Consider the following 24,562-nt stretch of genomic DNA (forward strand, 5'->3'; position numbering starts at 1 on the left):
AATAATATAAAAATATTATTTTTTATATTTCTATTATTTATATTTTATACTTAATATATTGTCTTATCTTCTTCTTCTTATAACTAGAGGTAACATAAGTGATTAACAACAAATAAACACCACATATTTAAAACCTCTTTCCGTTTTGGGTTAAGAGAAAATATCTGGAGGGAAGAGGAGTTGCGGGGTTTAATTTTTGGCGCTTTTTATTTTTAATATGATTGTTTGATGAGTGTAATACAGTAAAATAAAGGTTACAACGTATTATGCATAGATATAAAAAGAGTAACGTTTTTATTGAAATCGGTATTAACATTTTTATAGAAATCGTAAATGACGCTTTTAGGAAGAGAGAAAATAAAAAGAAAAAACAAGAACCGATCTTTAATTAATAGCTAAAATTTATTGAAGAAATCGGCATTGCCAATTTTATTTGTTAAATATTTCAAATAAATCGTGGTTTTCATTTTCTTTAAAAAGGAAATTTTATTGTTTTTTATAAATCGGTAGTCTCACTTTATATATATATTTTTTTGTTGCTTACTTAAATTGTCACTCACATTTTATTCCAAATCTATCCAATCTCATATGGATACATTATACTAAATTTGTATCATATCTCCATATTACGCAAAAAGTTTTACTATAACCAAATTTGTATCATATCTTCATATTATTAGTTGTAAATTTTTTTGACAAGTTTGGTGTGCATGGTTGTTTTTTTGTAGAAGACAATGGTCGTGCCCAAAAACATTAAAGGAACATTTTTAAAATTGGACTGAACTATCAATTCATAAGGAGGAACGCAAGAAATGAATGATGTGTTTTTGTGCGATAATCTGAAATATTTGATTAGAAAGGATTAAAGAAATAAAAGAATTTTTTAAAATAAAAAAAAGGAGTTGAAAATATTATTCATTGGTCTTTTATGAACTATAAAGAGTGATTAGGTGTGAATTTTTTTTGTTATTGATGACAATAACAAAAATGACAGAAGAATATTTATTAATGTTTTTTATTTTGGTTGCTTTCTTTTATTTGTTTTAAATTGGTATTTTGTGTTACTTTCTTATGCTCTACTCGTTATGTTGAACTCTTTCTTTCAAAAAAAATAGCCGATTTTTTTATGCAATTATTCAATGCAACTGACAATTTCTTAGAAGCTCCATAGTCCATACCATCTTCCTGCACTTGTTTCAGTTCTTGATGGCATGGAATTTCCATCAGCCGAGTCAGCTACATTATGGACACCTCAATGGGTCTTCATGGATTATATTGGGAGATTTTACAGTTCAAGATCCAGCCATGTTGTTTCTTTTTTCGTTTTTACCGTCATTATTACTTTGAGGAGAAATTAAAGACATTATGTGATGTGTAAACTGTAAAGTAAACAATATTGATCACGGTATCTATACACAGTAGCATTTTACCTAACACTACTTAATGCTTTTCTAGTTATATGTATATTTAAATTTCTTTTAATGGGTTAGTGTTCTTTATTATTATTAAAGAAATTAATTTACTTCTTAATTTTTTATATAATTAAAAAATATTTTTTTCTTTAAAAAAATATTAGATTTACTATGAAAATCGATCATATTATTTGTAATTAAAATAACTTACTTTATTTTTATTATCTATTTATTTGAGTAATATTTTTTTTAAATTAATAATAAATTATTACTCAAATAAATAAATGATAATTAATTTAAAAATATATAATGACTAATAATTATTATTTTTTGAACAAATAATACACTATAAAAAAATGCTAAGTATCATCGAATTTATCGGCGGATTTATTATTGGAATTCGCCGGTAATTCTTTTACCGTTAGATTTACGACAGAATGCATCTGAGGTATAAACGGTTTTGGAAGATATTTACCAGCGAATTATTTTGTCTGACGCTAATTACTAGCGGATTTTGCATTTGAAATTTGCAATCAACACGATGAAAATAAGCAGTTTATGGTAACCGGCGGATTTTTTCGACGGTAATTTTGGCGCCATATTATGTTTTGTGATGTCTAATTATCGTAAGATTTTTTTGCCGATAAATTCGACTGTAAGTAATTTTTTTCGTAATTAGTGCACAATTAGTAGTTAAATTCATTTTTTTTTACAAAATTAGTGCGTAAAATCCTTAAACCCTATGAACCCCGGTAATCTTAATTGTCGTCGTCTTTCCCCTGCTGAGGCGGCGGTCTAGGTGATGATGTCGGTGCCCTACCAGCAGCGCCGCTACTTCTAGTGCGCATCTGCTCATTGTACACTACTCTCGCAAACGCTCTAGATTGCGGATAAAAGACATTCAAATACATGCTGACATGCCATCAGGTCAAATCATCATCCGTATGACAGGCAGTAGTGGAAGGACATCTAGTTGGGACGCATTAGAGAATTTCGACGCCGCGGTCTCTGTTGCTGGAGTTGGAGGGACATAGCAGAAGGAGCCACGTAGTTGGGATTCGGGATCATGATGAACTGCTGGTCTGGTGGACCCACCTGTGAGGGTCGACGGGGTAATCGAGGTAGAGGGAGATGACTAAGAAGTTCCTGGGGTACCGGTAGAAACCTTCCCTCTACCACGACCACGAGACTAACTCATGACACCTCTGCTACCTGTCGTCATGTCTCCAAAGAGAATACCAATTAACACTAATAAACACAGATTCTTCAATATTTATACTATTTTAAGAAAAAAATTGACATAACATTTCCTAAAATTGGATATATATCCACCATCCCACAAATCAAATCAATTTCAATCCACAACATTAGTCAAAACTCAGTTAAATTCACTAAATCTAAAAATATTAATACACATACAAAAGATAACAATTTATGGTAAATTTGTGTAAAAGTAAAGTTTTAAAGTATGATATGTAGTAATTAAAAGTAAGTTCACAAACAAACCAATGTGACATTATATCACTGCATACACACCAAAAATTCAATTATTATAATATGCATATTTTCGAACACTTGGTATTCAAAAGCATCAAACATATCAAATAACACAACCAAGCATTCTTTCAACTCTAAATGACAAGAAGTCAATATTAACAATATACTAGCTACAGTAATTTACAACATTTTCAGCAGAATATCCAAACAAATAATTTTAATTGATCACTTCATTCACAATTCCAAACACTCTTTAACAACTTAAAATCTAATACTTTATATCTAACAAATCTTAACAACCTAAATTCTCTAAAATTAAAAATTAAATCTAACTCAAACATAATACTAATTAATAACTAAAACATATAATAATACTACGGATAACTAAAACAAAGAGTGAAATTAATATTAAAATGAAGAATAACCTAAAATGTAGGAGTAGAGAAGAGAAAAAAAAGGGAGCAGCGACGGCAATAACGGTAGCAGCAACAACAGCAGTAAAAACGATAACAGCAACAACAGTGACGACGGAAGAATGTTGAAAGGTCAGTGTTGTTGGTGGCAGCTGGCAGAGGTGAATGGCACGGTGAGAGAGAGAGAGAGGTCGCGTGGAACAGATGTCGAAGGAGAGGGTGAGAGAGAGTGTGGGCTGCAGAGGGTGAGGCGTAGAGAGGAGGCGATGAAAGTGGACTGTCAGCGGTGGCAGGACTGACAGAACAGCGAGGAGAGGGTTAGAGAGAGAGAGTGGGAGGAAAAGAGAGGGGAGAGAGAGAAGGAAGATTCGAAATGAAAGAAAAAAGGTTCACGCTTTAAATATTAAGGTTCGTTATTATTGAATTTATTGGCAAATAAATTCGATAGTAATATTTTTCGGGTAACTAAAATACTGCACTACACTAAATTAAATTATCATTGAATCTATTGATAATAAATTCGTGCCAAATTTCTCATTTTTCTTTTAATTATTACTAGTCTAACGGCAAATGTTTGATACGATAAAATAATTCTAATTTTGTCTGTTAAACTGAGAGTAACACACGATGCTAAATCTGACAAAAAAAAATTTAATGGTACTCAATAATATTCTTGTAATGATGACTATATAGTATACTAGATATTTATTTTATATTATGAATGAATAGTAAATTTAGGGAGCTAGTGTAGTAAAGTAGCCTTATAATAGCATTATAGTAAGTGAGTATAATACTATAATATAACGCTCAGTAGCCACCTTTACTGTTCATTCCACTTCATGGTCGTTGTTGTAGTAGAAAATGAGTAAATCAAATCAAATAAAATCAATTTACTACTTTTTTATTTGTATTTGTTAGTAAATCAAATCGTATTAATTTGATTTACTTGAATTTGATTAATTCGATTTATGTGTATATATTTAAATTAAATTTGTCTTATTTATTTTACATAAATTTATTTAAAATAGATATATAACCAATTTCTATTCAATACATTTATATAATATTAACCTCTAATTAATTTATTAATGTAAATTATCCTCACAACATATATAAATATTTTTTATTATAGTTAATATAATATTTTAAAATTAATTTATGTAACTTAACTTATATCAACTAATATCATAGTATTCATATGAAGTTGATTATTTTAAAAATTAACAATCTAATTCATAACCATCAATTTTGAATAACAAAATGAAGAGGCATGTCCTAATACATTTTGGAAAAAGTAAAAAAATGTAATATTAAAAAATATTATTAAAAATAAAAAATTAAAACACTATAAAATTTAAATTAAGAATTAAAATTTAGGGTAAAAAATCTAAATAAACCAAGAAGAGCTCCAAATTACCCAAATCAGCCAAATCAAAAATCCATACCTGAATCCACCCGGACGAATTATTATATAATTCGAATCAATAAGATTCGAATTATACTCTCAAGTAATTCGAATTGATATAATTCGAATTATATGCATGCAACGAATTAAAGTAATTCGAATCGATATGATTCGAATTATACACATGCAACAAAATGAAGTAATTCGAAACAACTCGTTTCGAATTATACTTAACTAATTCGAATTTAGTTAATTCGAATTACTAGGAGAAGTGCACTTTAGAGAGGTTCGAATCTAGTTGATTCGAATTAGGTGAAAATTGATATGCATAGTAATTCGAATCAAGTTGATTCGAATTACAAGGGTTTCGGCTATAAAAGGAGTTCGAACCAAGTTCATTCGAATCACTTTCTCATTCTCCAACCCCACCAAATCCCAGAGAAAAAGACCAACGTTCAGTACGAGCAAGACCAGAGCGGCTTTTTTTGTCGATGGGGGACGATCCGGAAAGGCTTTATCGTTTGGATGGAGTAGCTCATATCGCCGGTGTGATCAACGACGAGGTTAGTGGTTTATGAAAGCGGTTTATGATAACGGTATTTGTTAATGGTTTTTGATAATGGTTTATGTTACTGTTAGTGGTTTAGGATAGTGGTTTAGGATAGTGGTGTAGGCTAGTGGTTTTTGTTAATGGTTTTTTATAACGGTTTATTTAAGTGTTAGCGGTGTAAGCAAGTGGTTTAGGCCAGTAGTTTTTTTCAGTGGTATTTGAAATTGTTTTTTGTAAGCGGTTTGTGTTAATAATTTTGGATAGTGGTTTCAGTGATGGTTAGCGGTTTGGGGTCGTGGTTTAGGTTGGTGGTGTAGGACAGTGGTTTTTGTTAATGGTTTTTTATAGCGGTTTATTTTAGTGTTAGCGGTTTAAGCAAGCGGTTTAGGCCAGTGGTTTTTGTCAGTGATTTTTGTACTCGGTTTTTGTTAACGGTTTTGGATAGTGGTTTCAGTGATGGTTAGCGGTTAACGGTAGTGGTTTATGATAAATGTGAAAATGCATCTGTTTTTGTTAATGGTATTTGCACGTGGTTTGAGTGAGCGATTTGTGTATAAAATGTTGGTTGTTTGTTTCATATATCTTTTACCCATCACGATTTATTTTCTGGTTCCTTATGAAATATATTGTATATGTTAGTGGTTTGTGCATCTGTTCTAATTATGCGGTTTATGTACTGGCCAGCCTCGTCGTTGCATATCCAGCGTTAGGCGGCAGCAGGGGATGCGTCTTGATGAGAGGTACGTTCCGTACTTGCAGATGGCCGAATTGTACCATCTTGCGAGACTGAACGACAGATGGTTCCGACTAGACAGCCCCTAGTCAGCGCATTCGGAGAGTGCACCATCACGCTTTAGGACGTCGCATACCAGCTGGGGTTGCCAGTCGACGGAGATTACGTTAGTGGTTGCCTGACAGACTTCCACCTTTACATTGAGGGTGGGAGACCTGCTTGGCAGTGGTTCCATGAGTTGCTCGGTGTTTTACCTCCCGAGAACCAGGTGCAGAAATTCGCAGTCAACTGCACCTGGTTTCAGGAGACATTTGCAGAGTGTCCAGACGGGGCTGATGAGGAGACAGTTAGGCGCTTTGCCCGGGCCTATATCATGATGTTATTGGGCACGCAGCTGTTTGCCGACAAGTCCGGCAATCGTATACACATCAGATGGCTACCTTATGTTGCTCGGCTTGAGGAGATGGGTCGCTACAATTGGGGGTCGGCGGCACTAGCATGGTTGTACAGGTGCATGTGCCGAGTCGCCAACAGACATGTGGTGAAGTTAGCTGGCCCTTTACAGTTACTACAGTCTTGGATCTTCTGGAGGTTTCCCACTCTTAGACCATCTGGGTATGATGAGATTAGCTGGCCCCTTGCCTCGAGGTACCGTTATTGTTTTGTACTATATATTCTTCTTGTATTTATTTTCGATTATGCAACCAATTTTTATGTTTCTCGTACGCAGATGGTCTGGTTACAATCCTGGGATTAGCAACAAGGGACCTCGGGTACAGATGGCTCGCATGAAGATCGACTTGTTACAGCCTCGGCAGGTAAGTACGCAGAACATATGTGTATCTGAAGTCGTTGTTTCAGTTTATAGTGTCTAACATAAGTGTACAAACGTTTTTATTTTGATTTTTTCAGTTCATATGGATGCACTATAGCGCACTCGACGTCATCCAGGTTGTCCATCCAGAGGTCTTGGAGCCTCAGCATACGATGTTATGGCGGTGTAGGACGTCCCTGATTTATTTTGCGGTTGTCAAGTGGCATCAGGTTGATAGAGTTTTACCTCAGTTTGGCGGCATTCAGCCCACACCGTCTCCCGCCCTGAACATCGACTTCTTGATGTCGAAGGACGGGAGAGGAGGTGACCGTTGGTTCCCGGCACAGTACGCTGAGTGGCATCTTCACTGGCAGGAGCGTGCGGAGCACATTCTACAGTTTGACATCGTGCCCGACCCCGGTCCGTCACATGATTTCTTGACATGGTGGTATCAGCACGGAAAGAGGTTTTTGTCGCCGGAGATGTTATTGGGGGATCCGAGAGGTATTCCTATTCCAGATGAGGCGACGCAGAGGGGTGCAGGCCGACTTCTAGATATGGACCGGGTCGAGGATGTTCCTGACAGACGTCGTATTGAGCGGAGAGCACGAGTTGGGACACGTCGTAGCCAGCGTGAGTGGAACTGGATGGATCGGGCTATGGATGACGTCGACGACCCAGTTAGGGGTGAGGGGAGAGTTCGTGGTCGTGGAGGCAGGAGGAGGGTGGGTGCTGCTATAGAGGGTGCCCAGATGCCTGGGGGAGGTGATGTTGCGGGGGTTGATAGGGCCCATCAGAGCGGGCATGATGGTTGGTCGCGTGGATCTGGTATGGGAGATCCCACGAGTCACACTGATGCTGGGCTTGGTGGTGGAGGTCTTGGAGATTATTTCGTAGGTGTTCCCGGTGATGATCATATCCTTCAGGAGAGTACTCCATGGGTGAGTCCGGGCTCGATGTTTGGAGACTTGCTTGCTAGTGATGGCATTGTGGCCGAGTTCGGTGGACCGCATTTCCTTGATGATATCCGGACCATCATGCAGGAGGATGAGGCTGCAGCCGGACGGGTTCAGACGACAGGGACACAGGCACCGCTGGATGTAGATCTGAACGAGCCTGCCACGGTAGCTCCTGCGCATCCTTTTGCCATGGGTGGGACCCCAGCATCGGCCCAGACTATTGGGTCACATTCAGTTGCCGGCCCGTTATCATCCAGACCCGTGCATGTTGCGCCTATGACCCTGAGACAGCCAGTTTCGGATGACAGCGACGAGTCGATTGAGGATGAGGAGCCACTTATTCGTAGGGGTTACCGGACACGGGTGCCACGCCGTTGCGGCACTGGATCGCACCTATTTAGATGATTTATGGATAGTGGTGTATGTCATGTTGTTATATTTATATTGTGTACCTTATTGGTTGGTTATCATTGTTATGGTATGTACTTTGTTGTTATGTTATTTGATGTTATGTTATGTACTTTGATGTTTTGTTATGTTATTTACTTTGATGTCTTCTACTTTTATGTTATGATATATAGTTTGATGTTATGTTATTCATTATCAGTCATCCCATGATATAATGTTGTTTGTTTTAGATATTAATTTCACTCATTTAAAAGACATTCAACAAAAATATTTGGTACGAATAACAAGTTTCATTACTCATTTGAAACAACTTAGTTGCACGGAGAACAATGGTTGCTAACTGAAGTAAAAGACAAGTGCTAATAGATTAACAAATAAAAACAGACAAACCAAATCTCCTATTGATTTCCAGCAGTCCTGCTGGGGCCTGCGGCTTGTGGACAACTACGCCTGGTGTGACCTGGCTGCCTGCAGAGGCCACATCTCTTTGGCCGGTTCGGATCTGCTTCATTCATGTTGGTGCGAATTCTTGTGGATCTAGGATGACCCTCCCTCGCACGCCTCATATTCGGATCCGGTATAACGGTAGGCCCGGCATAAGGTGGCCAGAAACCCTCTGGAATGGGAGGTGTAAATCCCATCTGATAGACACCGAAAACGAAACTCAGGCGATAGACCTCGTGGACGTAAGGCTGCCATGTAAGTCGTGAATAAGCACAGCATGCCAGTGCGTGCGGACAGGGAAAATGAAGTGCTTGGAAGTATCCACAATCACAAGTCTTAGACCCTAATGAGACCCTGTACGTACCAAGAGAGAATGAACCTGTCGAAGTCGTCTCAGCAACGGTGTACTCCGAGTTATCCCTGTCATAAACAGTCACCGTGAAGCACCTGGCTGTCTTCAGGTTGGCCTCGATACACTTTACTAGGTATTGACTGAATTGTTGTCCAGTACCCATCTGAGCCTCGGCCTCCCTACCCTTACGGACAAATAGCTCAGCTAGCCTTCCGTATGTGGCCTTCACCAGCGAGCAAACAGGGAGGTTTCTTACCCCCTTCAGGATTGAGTTGACACATTCCGAAATATTGGTCGTCATGTGCCCAAATCTCCGACCCTCATCACAGTACTGTGTCCACAACGAATACTCGATTCGGTTCGCCCAGTCACACATTGCCGGATTCTCAGAGCGCAGAATGTCAAACCAGTAGTCGAACTCCACTTCGGTCTTGGCATATGCGGCGTTAACAAGAAGCCTCCGGGCATCTTTTCCCTTGAACGTCAAGGCAAAATTCGCTGCAACGTGTCGAATGTAGAACGCCTGGTACGCAGCCGGGGGTAGCCATCCCCCATCCGGAGCCTCGAGGGCTGCCTTGATGCCGTTATGCCTATCTGAAATAGCTAACAGACCCGGCTGAGGTGTCACGTGCTCACGGAGGTGGGAAAGAAAGAAAGACCATGACTCAGCATTCTCACCCTCAACTAGTGCAAATGCCACGGGGAGGATGTTCGAGTTTCCGTCCTGTGCAATGGCGACTAGCAATGTTCCCCCATACTTCCCATATAGATGGGTGCCATCAATACTCACCAAAGGCTTGCAATGACGGAATGCCTGGATACAAGGGGGGAAAGTCCAGAACAGCCTATGAAAATAAACCTGAGACTCGTCAACCTGTCCCCCAACTCGAACAGGGCAAGTCCTGAGGACGGCTACAGTGCCAGGCATCGTCAGCTGAACTCCTAAAACCCACCTAGGGAGCTCATTGTACGACTCGTCCCAGTCCCCATATATGATGGCAACGGCCTTCTGCTTCGCCATCCATACCCTCATGTACGTTGGCCTGAACCCAAAGTGTGCGGCCGTGGCATTTTGAAGCACCTTGATGTTCACAGCTGCATCAGCCCTAACCATCGGCATAATGAAGGTGGATATCACATGGTAGTCCAGACTCCTATGGTCGCTGGAGATGGCACTGGCGAGACATGTATGCGGTCCGTTGTATCGCTTAACTTCCTAGATACCCTTTCGCTGTCGGAGACTCAACCGAATCAGCTATGTGCACCCATTCCCAAACTCAAAACACTTTCCCACATACCTGCGGTAGTCAGACTCAACGACCTTGTACTGGACCCCTCGGCGGATATTGTACGTCTTCACACTCAACAGCGCCTCATCTTTATCCTGAAATTGTTGGCCAACCTGGAACTCGTTCATACCGGCAGACCCCTCGGTATCTCTAGCGCCAAATCCTGAGGGCTGCAGAGCATTTTCGTCCTGCCGCATGGCATCCAGGTCCAACGAGGGAAAATGGGGTGGATACTGCTGTGTGCCAGAACTAGATCCACCTGTAGCCCTTCTCGGAACACTAGTTCCAACATCATCGCCGCTTTCATCAGCGATCATATCCGGCTCCACGTCATCGTCATCTGGATCATCAAACAAACCATCACCAACACCAGCCGGTGTGGGACAATGTACCTCGGTGGGAATATGCCCATACCGAACCTCGTCTCCAACATTGCCGCTCAGATCAACGGCAAACGAAGGGGACGCAACAGGCTGCATCGGTGGCTCATACACAGGAGCAGAGGATGAAGCAACAGCAGGTCTCGAGCTCGAGCCGGCAACCGCGGCTATAGTATTGGCATTCCGGTTCGAACCACCCGAGCTAGATACCACATCAACCAACTTTGCCAACAACTCTGGTGTCCTTACCTCGGGAAACTGCCTACGACAAAGAAACATAACCTGCAAGTCCTCGTCACTACCGATTGTGGAACAATCAAACTTCATGGTGTCATGGAGCACCGCTGTTGGAATGCGGTAGAAAAATTTCTTGACCCTTTTAACTCCTTCAAGACCAAGCTTCTCCAGCACAGAGCTAACAAGAGCATCGTAGGTGGTTGTTGGCGTCACGATAATACATAGGGGATCCTTATCAGTGAACTTCACGCCGGACCGAGTTTTTCTCTTAATCGACCCTCTGTAATGTACCAGAACTAGGAAACTCTCCTCACTAGCCATCTCCCCTCTTTGTTGAGAGCATGAGTTCACAGCATATATATACAGCTCTGGTTCGCACTATATATATAATTCGAAACAATTTGTTTCGAATTAACTAAATTCGAATTAGTTAAGTATAATTCGAAACAACTTGGTTCGAATTACTTTATTTTGTTTCCTTCCTAGTAATTTGAATTAACTCAATTCGAATTACTTTAATTCATTGCATGCACATAATTCGAATTATATCAATTCGAATTACTTGATAGTATAATTCGAATCTTATTGATTCGAATTATATAATAATTCGTCCTGGTGGATTCAGGTGTGAATTTTTGATTTGGCTGATTTGGGTAATTTGGAGCTCTCCTTGGCTTATTTGGGTTTTTTACCCTAAAATTTATTTAATATTTTTGCTTAATAAAGATCTTTAAAATGAATTCGAATTTTATCCCTTAAATAGTTTAATAGAAATGGATTATATATAGGGTTGGAAGTGAGTCAAATCAGTTCATGAGTCAGCTCGAATTCGACTCGTTAATAGCTCGATAAGCTAAACTCATAAGCTAGTGAGCCAAACTTGAGCTTAGAATTGAGCTCATAAGTTAAATAAGCCGAACTTAAACTTAGATAAGATCAATTCATTAGCTCATAAGCTGATTTAATTACATATATATATATATATATATATATATATATATAATTTATTGATAGATAAATAATATATAAAATTAATTTTTTAAAATATTTTTAAAATATGTAAATTATAATTTATTGATAAAAATTTATAGATTATGTTCTTATTATTTGAGCTGGTTCGTAAGTTTTCGGTGAGCCAAATTTAAACTTAAGAAATAAATTCGATTATTAATGAATCGAATGTGAGACAAACTCAACTTTTATGAGCCGAACTTGAATTTAGTCATCTCCACTCACTTCCAAGTTACAACCCCACTTATATAGATGAAAAGAAAGAATTTAAAAAAAATCCTTGAAGGAAAATAGGAAAATGCAAAATACGGATGAAGTTGAAAGGGTCAAATTGAAAGTAAATAAGGAAGCGTGTGCAGTGCACTGATTGATCGGAAGAATTAAGAATATGATAATTAATTAATTATTGATTTGATAAGGTCAATTCAAAAGAAGGGGCATCACAAATCACCATCATCACTTCACCTTTCTTTCTTCCAACAAAGCAAGGCATCGTCCTCTCACTCAACAAAAGAATATGCCACGCTTTCACACGTGTCTCAACAACGTCCTCCACCTGTCCCTTCTCCCCTCTCGCCACGTGTCCCACCGGTTCTCTTCTCATGAGTGATGAGTGACGAACACACACAAACAAAACTTCCTCTCTTCTTCTCCGTCTTCTTCCTCCTCCTCTTCCTCCTTCTTCTTCATCGCTTTCCTTCTGCATTTGCAGCTCCACGTCAATGGCGTCTTCACTGAGGACAAAGAGTTTTGTGTTCGGAGAAGGAGGACCTCAGATTGATGCTGTATCTCACTGGTGGAACGACGTTGATGAATCGGATGAATGGCAAAGAGGCATTTACTATGCTCTTTGTGCCACTTACGCCACCGTTTCCATTGTTGCCATCGTACGTCATTTTCTTTCATTTTCCCGGGAAAATAAAAAATAGAAGCTCTACCTCTCTCCTCAACTGATGACTGTTCACAACGTGAAATTGAATGGAATTTTTCAAGGATCTGCATTGGTGTTTTGCAATCGTTTTCAATCCCTTTTTAGGCTTCAAATTGTAGCTATTGTTAATTTTCTTTTGAATCTCGATGTTCAAACACTAATATTTCTCTCTTAGCATAACTGTTTTTTGCAAACCCTATGAACCTATTTAGCTGTGGAAAAATTGTTCGTTTTTGTAGATTATATTTAATTTTTTAGTTTAAGATGAGGATTGTATCAAAAGGATTCAATGATCATTGGTTTGATTTATGGTGATGTTAGGTGCAACTGGTGCGCATTCAAATGAGAGTACCTGAATATGGATGGACAACACAGAAGGTTTTCCACTTAATGAATTTTATTGTCAATGGATGTAAGAATTGTGAATTTCTTTTGTTAAGAGAGCTATATTAGCGTTGTATTCATATTTTATGTTTGCTGATTAATGAACCTTTGTTACATTTGCAGTGAGGGCTGTTATATTTGGTTCATACGAAACTATTTTTGCAATTAAACCCAAGGTAATTTCATTTTCAGAATTAGAAATACTGACACTTGTGCATTAATTCCCTTTCACTTCCTGGTTTGGTAAGTTAGAGAAAATAGAACGTATAGTGGTTTTTGCAAAGAATGAATTTGGCAAGTGTAAAATTGGGAAATGTGTTACGGAATTAATTGGATCAATTTAGGACTTGTTTTCTTTAAATGGGAGAAAAATCTGTTAGTACAATTGATGACTCTTAGAGGGTGTGTGTATGATCATTGATAAGATCCCTCGTGACAGGTACATAGACACTGAAACAAGATAGAAAAGTTATTTCTCTAGCCTTGACTTATTGTTCCCAGTTTCTGGATGGACAAAGACTTCAGTGGATTTTGTCTCACAGAGACATCTTACTTCTTTGTGTGTCTCTGATACTTCAAAAGTTTGTGACTTTGTATCTCCTATTTTTTATGTATTTCTGTCCCTACACGTTGACCATATGGGGGCTAAATCTATAGCACTTTTGGTACCCTTTATTATGAGAGATTATATTTTCTACTGTAATTTATGACAAGGAAAAAGAAAAAGTAGTTCAAGTAACTGCACAGATACAATATAATATCAGAAATTTTATTGTATCCTTTGTTTTTCTTTCATTTTGTTTCTGCCTACCTTGTTTCCTCTCTGTTCTGACCTTTTATCATATTATGTTATTATCGTAGTCACTGGAGAGGGTGCTAATGGAGATTCCTAGTCTTCTGTTTTTCTCTACTTATACGTTGCTTGTCCTGTTCTGGGCTGAGATATACCACCAGGTATAATTACTTACTTCTGGAAGTACTAAATAACTAAAACAACAGTCATTTTTATTAATTCTCTGTATATTATATTCTGTTCATGATACCCAAATGTATTTTAGGCAAGAAGTGAACCAGCGCAAAAACTTAGGCCTGCTTATTTTGTTATCAATGGGTTTATTTACTTCATACAGGCAAGCACTGAATTTATAGCCTTGTCCTTCAATTTTAGTCCTGAAAAACAAAAAGTGTTCTTAAATTTAGTTCAAAGAGATTGAGAGTGCTTTTATCTTCTGACCTGATAATTATAGATCTGCTTTTGGATTTTCATGAGCGTAAGCAGCGCTGACACTGGCGCAGAGATTGCTAAACTCTTCCTTGCAGGTTATTTACTTCTAAGTTCTATCAACTTTGTTTTGGTTGATGTTCTATTTAGCATGCAAAACTGGGGGGTGGGGGGAATGTTTTTGATATGTTAAAACATCTATACGGCTTGGAGTATAAGTGCCTAGAAACATCTTATGCGTAGTTGTTTAGAATTGTGAATTTCATTCTAATGCTGTGTTGCAGTTGTTTCATTTTGCGCTGCTCTTGGATTCTTGTTGTATGGTGGAAGGTAAGCTTTTCTCTTTGCAATAGCACCATTCTTCTTATGTCATTCAACACTAAGCTGCTTGCAATGGTTTAGGCTGTTTTTCCTGCTGAGGCGCTTCCCAATTGAATCCAGAGGTCGTCAAAAGAAGCTTTACGAGGTTCGTATCTAAACTTTGAGTTCCTCTAAGCTATTCAACCTTAGAAGAAAAATATACACTTGCAGTATCAAATACAGCCATGCAGCAAGTCTCACTGGGGGAAATTTCAGCAAACTCTGAAGTTTTCAGTGCCTAACTTCTCGCTTTTGCAGGTTGGCTCAGTGACAACTATTTGCTGTACATGTTTCTTGATAAGATGTACTATGGTTAGTTCCTTTCATTTTAAAAGCTATACTATGCGCTCTGTTCTCTTTAATCAATCACCGTTGGTTTTTTGTTACATCATTGGATCAATATATCTAGATGTGAACTTGGACAAATGTTTTTGGATACTCATGATGCATTGTTCTGATGATGTTCAAAAACTGACACCCCGACAAATAAATGGAAATGATGCAAGTATATTGTTGAATGATTTTTGGTTTTACAACATGGTCTTAGTTGTCACCTTCATTGTAGCTTGCAGTATCTGCATTTGACGAGGAAGCAGATCTGGATGTGTTGGATCATCCCATTCTTAACCTCATCTATTATTTGGTAGGTTTCAACATGATCTTAGCTTAGATTATCTTTCTTATAGAGGGGATCAAATCTTATTACATCATGTGACAAATTAAAAAGGCTTTCTGAACCTTCCATGTAGTAATGTAGTACTTTCTAATGGTTATCTATTTTTTGTTTAATTGTTGTTAATGTGCGTGCAGTTGGTGGAGATTGTTCCATCAGGGTTGGTGCTTTTCATACTGCGGAAGCTGCCACCAAGAAGAGTTTCTGATCAGTATCATCCAATCAGATGAGACTTTAAGCACCAATCGGTCTCTTTCCCTTTTCTCACAAGTAGATCTTTTCTCTTATGTCTCAGATCGTCCATAAAAGTAATAGAACTGTTATGTATATTCGTAATTTGATTTTATTGAATTAACACCAATTATTCTCTAATCTGTTTCAGTTCAGACCATTTTTTCTAAAAGAAAAATATATACATAAAATTGGAACTTTTTCCATGAAAAATTTCACCTATGTTTACCCTAAACAAACACAATTTGGAAGGAGAAATATAGCAAGAAGAGAGGAAAAGCAAAATTTGACCGAGACGTCTGCTAACAATTGTTTTCTGTTTATAGATTCATAAACCAAACAAATAAGCTTCGAACAGAGAAAAGGTCTTGACTAAAATTTGGATTCCAGCATTTATAGCATAGCGCCTGACGGATACAAATAGCCCCTATTGACTATTAGATTATGGCCAATTTTGATAAAAGAAAAGAAAATAATATCTGAAAAATTATAGTGAAAAACTGCAAGCTGAACCCAATTATTTTTCTTAGATTTCAATTCTGTTATTGTAGGAATTTATAAGTTCACTATTATAATTTTTAGAAATTATTGGATAATTTTTTTTCCAAGGGTTTATTGAAAATTTATGAATTCATTTAAATTTTTCAAGAACTTATTATTATTATTATTAAAGTAAAAGTAGAAATTTGTTGTGTTTGGATGTTGAAACGGGATTTTCATATATAAAATATAAATGTACCTTTTTATTGAAACAAAAGTAATTAAAAAAAATGAACTAAGGCCTTACTTTGGCAGTAAATTTTTTATTAATAGTGAGGGAGCTGCTCATCTACATAACCAATAATAAAATAATTTCTTTTATTAATTTATATTCTTACTAATTAAAAAGTTAATAGCATTAATAGTTTAAAATAATATTCAATTTTTTAATATAAATTCCTTTTAATAAGTTACAAATATTTAATATATTTTAAATATTTAACTATATAATATAATATAATAGTTTAAACTCAAGAAATTTGTTTATGAACATGTATTAACCCAACAAGATCAAGATCAGCAATGAAGTATAATTTTTAAACTACCTTTGTGTTTGTATAAGTCCCCGCCCAACTATAATTAGGATTTCCTTGCGTATAAAAAGTAAAAACCACCATATATAAAAGTCAAACCATATCTAAATTACAGTATATGACCTGTGACAACTATCAAACCTGAATGTATTCTAGCTTTTACAATCTATTTTGAATTCAGCCAGGGGTCCAACAAGGATTTTGATACAGAACACGACAGCCAAGGACCCAAGCAGAGTTCTGATTAGAACTATATACAGCAAGAGATGTTAGAGCTGTTCCAATGCCAAATAAAACCAACTGGCCATGTATGTATTTACACTGGGAAGTGCAGTAGTAGTAGTAACCACTGCAGAGGATCAATCATATGCTATAGGCAAGAAGTTCTCATCGTCCAAAAGCATATCAATATCAATCAAATCCGCCACCCCATCAACAGTGTCTTCCGAATTGGTATATTCCTGCTAGATAGTAAAAGAACCTATGATTAAGCTAGATATTCAGAGTTTCGTCATTAATCCATATATTAGAAAATATAATACCTTGGTTTGACGAAAGTCCTCTACTACATTCAGCACCCGCCGGTATTGAGCACGTGCCTCCGGGTACTGGACCATGGATTTCACCCTTGAAAGGGCCTTTTGGAACCTTTCTTCACTTTGCTTCCTTCCTTCTTTGAGAACATCATAGTCATCCTCTTGTGAAGGATTGCTTGGTGGGTTGGGGACCATGTTAAGGGTATCTGGTCGGAATCCACGTAAGCCTCTGCCCTTACGTCTCCAGCGTAATATGACCTTCTCTAGGATTCCAACAGACCAGATTAATTTGTATTGCTTCCTTACCTGGTGACCTCTTACGTGGGCCTTAACAACATGGAATTCAAGTCAGTGACAGGATGTCTCAAATGTACAGAGGCACAAAATAAAAAAGAAAAAAGAAAAAAGAAAAAATCAACTTGTGAATAATCCAGAAAGAACACCCGGGAAAGAAATAACGCATAAAATGACTGGAAGGATGCGACTAATACAAATCTTTTTCAAATCCCTGAATTTTCCTTACAGGATAGAGGTTGGAAACAATATAAATGCCGATGTTAGAAGTAATCCCCATGAAAAGATGTGTAGCAGTATTTTTAACAGGCAAAAGAATATAGTATTCCCAAGTGAGTTCTCATCAAATGAACTCCATTGAAAATTATAAAGGTTGCACTTCCAATATCCCAAATAACAGAAAGAGAAATAGGATAGTTCGAATTGAATCCAACACCTAAATGCACCCAAAAAAAAAAAAGAAGAAGAAACCAACATCTAGAATATCCAGTGTACTCGAGAATATATGAAAAGACAAATCAAGAATGAGAACAGAACAATTAACCTGGATTTTGACAACTCTTTGGCGAATGATCAGGAATTCTTTTCTCTTCTTCCAACCACGAAATTTTTTCTGAATTTGTATTGCAGCAGCATTCACTAAACCCTCTCCTTGTCCAGATTTGCAAGCCCTAGAAGCTATAAAGGAAAGAACTTGTTGATCTGACAATCCAAACTCATCATCGTCTTCACACTGAGCTAACTGCTTCCTCTGAAATGACTGCATCCTAAATACTTGATGTATGCGATCAGCGGCTTGTGTAGCATTACGGACAGCAGAAAGAGAATCCTTAAGGCAGAGAGTATCCGATACATCACCATAAAGTAGAGGTGTTGCACTTCGCTCCGAAGCTGTCTGCACTGCTTTCCCACCTAAAGTTTTATTCCTACCATCTTCACTTGGATCATCCATGGTAAGTGACGCAAGGTGGCTAGTTAATAATGACTCTCCAAGAAAACCAGAGATTCCTTTATGTCCATTGCTAGAAGCAAGATCAGCAGCTGTTCTACCAGAAGGAAATGCTGGACTTGGATCTGTCAATGCTCCAGCTGCTGCACCCATGGAGACAAGGACAGCAACTGTTCGCTCTCTGAGCACCGGACAAAAAATTACATAAAGATGTGTTATGCTGAATGAACATATATTTTGCAATACTTTTGAGAAGTACTACTATGGAGTTTTACTAATACTGACAGCATAACAGTATATAGTCTATATAGAGATTAGAAAGATCAATTGACCACAGCAGTTGCAGTAAAAAAAAACGTGAATGAACTTGTGATGTTTAACATAAAAGATGTTTAAATATGAAGGGGAAAATTATGGCCAATCAAGCAGTTTCCAGAACTCTATCAAAAAGGAATAATCAAGGTAGTAAAAGAAACGTTTACGCAAAGTAGTAGTTGCAACATATGCACAATCAACTCAAATCAACAAAGAAAACAATGTTGATCCCTTACCTGCCACAGGATGCAGCCCAATGTAAAGCTGTCCATCCATTCACATCACGGAAGTTGATATTAACCCCAGCAGTTATAACTGGAGTTATGGCCCAATCATAACCAAGAGCAGCAACTAAATGTAACACACCCTGACCATCCTTGTCTAATACATTTGGCCCTTTACCACCTTCAGTTACCTTGTGAAGAAGCCATGAGTAGAGCTTCTCTTTAATCTTCCTGTGAAACACATGCTCCTCCAATTTGTGTTGTGATACACTCAACCCTGCAGTTGCCTCTTCCTTATGTGAATATTCCTCTTCCTCTTTAAGTGAGATGAGCTTAAAAATTAAGTTTCTTGTCTCCATATAACCCTCAAAATCTTGATTAGTAGATAGCACTGATTTCAAAGAAAGTAACTCATCAAGTCGCAAATGAAGCATCATTTCAGTTGAACTGTAGAAAAAATCTGCAAAATCTACATTCCTAGCAAATCCCTCTCTGAACTCAAATTCCCTCACTTCACTACAAGCAAACCTATTGGAACAGGTCACATAGAAAGGTACACGTCCAACCTGATGAGGTGGAGCTTGACAGCACATAATTCCATTGGCTAAAATCTCAGCAGGAACCTCCACTTCACCAAACATACAGGACCAGTGACAGGCTTCCACCTCCAGTTGACTCTTCAAAAATGCTCCAATAATCAACACCTGTGTGATAACGAATAGGATAGGATGTAATCAAACTACAGGTGCCTTCTTTACACTTATATTTAAGCAAAGAACAAGGAAAAGGAATAAATATAACCAGTAGTTTCTTGGCAGGAAAGAGTAAAACCATCCTTCACATATAATAAAGTACTATAGAAGACAGCAAATTAACATATACATCATAGAATACAAGAAAGGAGTAACAGAGGACGAGATATGGCACGGAAAACATCCAAAAACAAAAGCGCGTAAGACAGGGTCAGTTGATATCACATGCAAATAAAAAATGTGTTGGAAAAAAAATTCAAAAAAAGATTTTTAAAAAATCAATCAAATCTTCACTTATCATATTTTTAGCACAGAACATATGAGATAAATATATTATTAGAGCCAACAATAATTGGCTAAAAAAGTAGTTATATATCTCTGACTAAATCTCAAATCAAAGTCACCTCTGTGGTCTCTTTCTTATTGAAAGAATTAAATAACATGATAAGTTGATAACTAACAAGTACCTCAATCTCGGAATCTGCATAAGCCCATTTAGGTGAAAAATCACTTATGCTGAACAGCTGATCTTGGGATAAGGACAGGTTCAATGATGTATCATCTATTACATGCCCACACTCATCTGTGCTCCATGAAATACCAGGGGAAGACTGCAGATGCAGATCATCCACCTCTCCAAGTTCTTTAGTAATCCACCTTGAGAAGCTATCAACCTTCTTCAGGTTCTCCTCTCCATCCAGTAATGAATGCTTTGCATTCAAGGAATAGCCAGCACTATCCTCCCGAGGAAGTTCATATTCACTGTCGGATCTTGGTGCATGCTGAGATTGTGCATCTGTAGACTGCTTTGGGAACTTCTGTTGCACAGGTTGCTCTTTTAGCTCTCCATTAGAAGTGAACAAGTCAGGGCAAATCTCTGGAATTGCATTATCAGTTTCACTCCCAAATAAAGCCATGCTATAATCAGATTCAAATTCCAAACCCAACGATTCGGTTAGGCTCCATCTTGGCAAAGGTCCAGTATTCTCATCAAAAGTAATCTGATAAACAATTAAAGTAGCATATGCACGTGTTATACATTGCTGACAAAATCTAAACTACTCGTCTATGTCCTGAGAACTGCAATTTAACACAAGCAGCAATGCAATTTTATCAGAAGATTGCATGTAAGGAGGAGTGAGTACCTGCCAATTTGACTGGGTAGACTGAGAACCCCTTGACTCCTCATTGAGGCCACTTTTAGATCCGAAGAGATTCTCAGGAATAGCTTTTTCTTGTTCAAGGGTGCTTCCCATTGAACCGGATGAAATGGAAGAACAAGGTGTATACAATCCAACAGATTTCTCTGTGATAGTGTCCCTTAATGGCATGACATGTGATTTTCGGTCCTCAATGTAAGCAGTAATACCTAATCTAGATTTATCCCCTTGGACATGTGGAATGTAGTCTGTTACAGAAATTGTTGATTGTCCATGATCACCTGAAATATTTTATGAATACACAATAGAGATTCCCAAAAAAGGTTACAAGTCGAGACTTTGACTTTCTTATTAACATTAGGCGCGGAACTTAAGTTAGAAGATAATCATGCAAAACAAATTGAAGAAAGGAAGACAAGTTAACCTGAAATGGGATGCATAAAATATGATCTATTTGAACAAGTATCAAGGCTATCCATTGCCTGACCACTCCCCAAAGAGTTGCCAAACGAGTGCATTCCAGAACTTGCTTGACGAATATCCTCTGGTATGAAATTTGATCAAAGCTTTTAAATGGTAAACAATGAGCCATGGACCAAACTCCAATGCAGAAAAAAAAAATGTAACAGTACATCAAGATATTTAAAGCCTTGATTACCAGAATCAGCATCTTCACATAATGACGTCAAAGTGCTAGTCGGACTCATGGAATCTGTACTTCGAGAAGGCATGCTGTTATAACTTGTGGGGAAGCCAGATAACACAGAACTGCCCTTCTGGGATTCTGACATAGCCTCCTCTGTATCAATATTTCTACCGATATTGGTCTTGTTAACCTAAAAAAAAGGAAATTAAAATAATAAAGAACCCACAAAATATCAATTAATCCAAAAATCGAGTCAATACCAGCTTTACAAAATTAAGAAATAATATTAAGTCAATAAAATATTATTTTTAAGATTCTTTGGTAAAGATATATTAACAAAAAAAAATTATCTACTCCTAAAACTGACGCAGGTTAAAAAGGGGGTGGGGTGCAGGGGAACTTATAACAAACAAAACAAAATTACCAACAGCAATAACAACAGCATCTCTCTCAGCCACACACAAATAAGGAGGAGGGAGAAGTACAAGAAGAAGAAAATACCTTAACATCCAAATAGTGGACAAATACTATATGCATCATATCCCTGCAAGCAAACAAATTAATCATAACATTGTACCTGATTTTAAAGAAAAATAATATTTACTTAAGCAGAACTATATTGAAATTTGAAAACTAAAAGAATTTCTAAGAAACAGAAACAGAAACAGAAATTAAATGTGCAAGTGTATATTACTATATTCACTATCAACAAATCTTTTCAAGACTAATTACAAATGCAACAATGTAATACTTAGAAAGAAAACCGAGCCAGCAACTGCCATGGGAAATATTGATGTACTTTAGTTTCAACATATCAATTCTCATAAAATATTTTATAATAAATAAATAATTCATACTCACGGTTCAAGCATCCAATAGCTACGCCTCTGAAAATTTTCATTTTCTTCTCCATGGGCATAGTAGCAGTGTAACACATCAACACTTCCCACCTAAATTTGTAAGCAAATAAATAAATTCCCTCTTACAAAAACTTTATCAATCACAAACTCGAAACAGAAGTATGTTTACTAACCTTCAACTTCTCATGAGCTTCCTTCACAGTCTTTCCGTCCTTTTTCTTTCTCCAATTATGTCCATCCTTTCTGAAGTATCTCAAAACCTTCCGATCAAAAAGAAAAAGCGAACCACCTGCAATCACCACACATGTGTTAAGTACATGTGATGAGAATTCAGCAATAAACTTATGAGCAACACATTTTAGAACCATACTTGGTGGCCTGTTTGGTGGTTCTGATGTGATATGAAACATACGATAGTTACGAAGAATTTCACATATTTCTGCAGGGCGCAACCACCGATGCTGTGCTTCAAACTGCAGTTGCTGAAGATCTGCAAATTGATAAATGATATAATATGACATTCAGCTAAGTATCTTTTTGAATACTAGATTAATGACATACAAGGGCAACGATTAACCACAGAGGTTACATGCATTAGTAAGAAAATATTTAGGTTCTATTTTTATTTTCATTCCTTTTAAGAAAAAAATTGTCTCGCATGTATAAGAAATCTAACATTCAATATTCATGCTATAAAACACCTGTACGAGACATGATGTGGACCGGTGCTACTAATTTAAAATTCCAATATGTGCTTCATATCCTATATTTCGCAACAAATGTATCATTGCCACTTTGAGTTAAAAATGGTAATCTGCATGGATTTATTATTGATGCATTCGTATTAGGGGATAGGAACTGATAACAGATGAAGCACTATAGCCTACAATTTGGGTGAAAGTGCTGAAAGTTGACATCTCAACTACAAAATCCATTTCAACACTAAAACAGAAAAATAATGAAAGAAGGAGCAAGCCTGCTGGAAATTAATCATCAAGAAAACTAATAAAAAGCAATAAAGCGGAAATTTTCTCCGAAATATTCAAAGGGGAGTTTATATCTTGCCATGTAAAACTTCTGTGAACCACATAAATTGCTGTGCATTTGTTTGTTCTTTATTCTACTTTTCATTTGTTTTCTTGATTCTATATTGGCACAAATATTCCAACCTAACAATGCCCTCAGCAGCAGTGCTCTATACAATTTTTTCTTTTTTAATCAACACGACCCAGCCAGCTAGAAAATCAGATGCTCAATGTAGCAGAATTTCTTAGACAACATAGATTTTTTCCCCAAAAGAGACACAGAACTACAGAAGCCTGTCTGCCAATTAGCATAGACTATCCCAATTCTTCCACAAAAATAATAGCTTTCTTCGGCGGATACTCAATGAAACCTACCTCTGCTACTGCCAGACATAGTGGCACAAATGGCATCAATGACGCCTGTTCTCTTCTTTCTTCAATTTTCAAGATACTAAACCCAACTGAACTAACACATTCAAGAAACAAAAAGACACCAACTTCTACAGAAAGCTACAGTGACGGACAATGGTAAAACAACAAACCAAAATAGCCGAAACTTCATGAAGCTGCGTAAAGCGGCAAGAAAATGAACAGAAATTACAGTATCCAACAATTCCACAAATCGTAAAATAGATATCAATATAAGATATAATTTAAAAACAACAAAAAAACCAATCATGCTATCAATCAATGACGAGAAATCTGACCTAATCGAGGACCAAGTCCAAAAGAGGAAGAACGCTCCGCCATGTCGAAGTGTCGAGAATCAGCTAGAGACACACGCGGTGAGAGAAATAAGAACGAGAGTGTATCTTTGAATGAATTTCAGCGAAAGAAAGAGATTTTCTTCTTAGTGTCCGTCTGTCTGCGCTTTTTCGCTCTTTCCAGTCAGCTTCTTCTGCACCTTGCTTTCTCTCTCACTGACGTAGAAAAATTTATAACCCAAAATACGCACATTTTTTTTTTTTCAGAAATGAAAAGTATTCTTTTCTTTTTTTTTTTTTTTTTACCAAATGATAAGTA

General features: G+C 37.2%; 4 protein-coding genes across 7 annotated transcripts; 1 reads left to right on the forward strand and 3 right to left on the reverse strand.

Annotated features, from left to right (window-relative positions):
* Positions 1 to 8,589: 8,589 nt before the first annotated feature.
* On the reverse strand, positions 8,590 to 10,101 carry LOC130967245 (uncharacterized). The gene has a single exon (XM_057892061.1). It carries the CDS (start codon positions 10,099 to 10,101, stop codon positions 8,590 to 8,592), a length of 1,512 nt encoding a protein of 503 aa, XP_057748044.1.
* A 141-nt stretch (positions 10,102 to 10,242) lies between these two features.
* LOC130967246 (uncharacterized) lies at positions 10,243 to 11,214 on the reverse strand. The gene has a single exon (XM_057892063.1). It carries the CDS (start codon positions 11,212 to 11,214, stop codon positions 10,243 to 10,245), a length of 972 nt encoding a protein of 323 aa, XP_057748046.1.
* A 1,192-nt stretch (positions 11,215 to 12,406) lies between these two features.
* Positions 12,407 to 16,212, forward strand: LOC130967739 (tobamovirus multiplication protein 1-like). Of its 3 annotated transcripts, none has more exons than XM_057892728.1 (11): positions 12,411 to 12,791; positions 13,157 to 13,247; positions 13,343 to 13,395; positions 14,081 to 14,173; positions 14,278 to 14,349; positions 14,467 to 14,539; positions 14,726 to 14,771; positions 14,844 to 14,907; positions 15,060 to 15,113; positions 15,367 to 15,444; positions 15,612 to 16,206. In XM_057892728.1, the coding sequence occupies exons 1-11, from the start codon at positions 12,627 to 12,629 to the stop codon at positions 15,702 to 15,704; spliced, it is 882 nt and encodes a 293-aa protein (XP_057748711.1). In that variant the 5' UTR covers positions 12,411 to 12,626; the 3' UTR covers positions 15,705 to 16,206. The 3 variants fall into 3 exon arrangements, with proteins under 3 accessions (XP_057748712.1, XP_057748711.1, XP_057748713.1); XM_057892730.1 differs by lacking the exon at positions 12,411 to 12,791 and adding an exon at positions 12,819 to 13,060 and having other exon boundaries at positions 15,612 to 16,212; XM_057892729.1 differs by lacking the exon at positions 15,060 to 15,113 and having other exon boundaries at positions 12,407 to 12,791; positions 14,844 to 14,884; positions 15,374 to 15,444; positions 15,612 to 16,211.
* A 630-nt stretch (positions 16,213 to 16,842) lies between these two features.
* LOC130966226 (calmodulin-binding transcription activator 2-like) lies at positions 16,843 to 24,433 on the reverse strand. 2 transcript variants are annotated; one of them, XM_057891012.1, is made up of 12 exons: positions 24,247 to 24,433; positions 22,688 to 23,004; positions 22,516 to 22,604; positions 22,156 to 22,198; positions 21,667 to 21,844; positions 21,433 to 21,552; positions 20,994 to 21,289; positions 20,316 to 20,849; positions 19,109 to 19,800; positions 18,153 to 18,738; positions 17,321 to 17,641; positions 16,843 to 17,239 (listed from the first exon to the last, which is right to left on the reverse strand). In XM_057891012.1, exons 1-12 carry the CDS (start codon positions 24,287 to 24,289, stop codon positions 17,138 to 17,140), a joined length of 3,321 nt encoding a protein of 1,106 aa, XP_057746995.1. In that variant the 5' UTR covers positions 24,290 to 24,433; the 3' UTR covers positions 16,843 to 17,137. The 2 variants fall into 2 exon arrangements, with proteins under 2 accessions (XP_057746995.1, XP_057746994.1); XM_057891011.1 differs by having other exon boundaries at positions 16,843 to 17,242.
* Between the last annotated feature and the right edge of the window lie 129 nt (positions 24,434 to 24,562).

The sequence above is a fragment of the Arachis stenosperma genome, chromosome 3, assembly GCF_014773155.1.
Source record: "Arachis stenosperma cultivar V10309 chromosome 3, arast.V10309.gnm1.PFL2, whole genome shotgun sequence".
Taxonomy (NCBI): domain Eukaryota; kingdom Viridiplantae; phylum Streptophyta; class Magnoliopsida; order Fabales; family Fabaceae; genus Arachis; species Arachis stenosperma.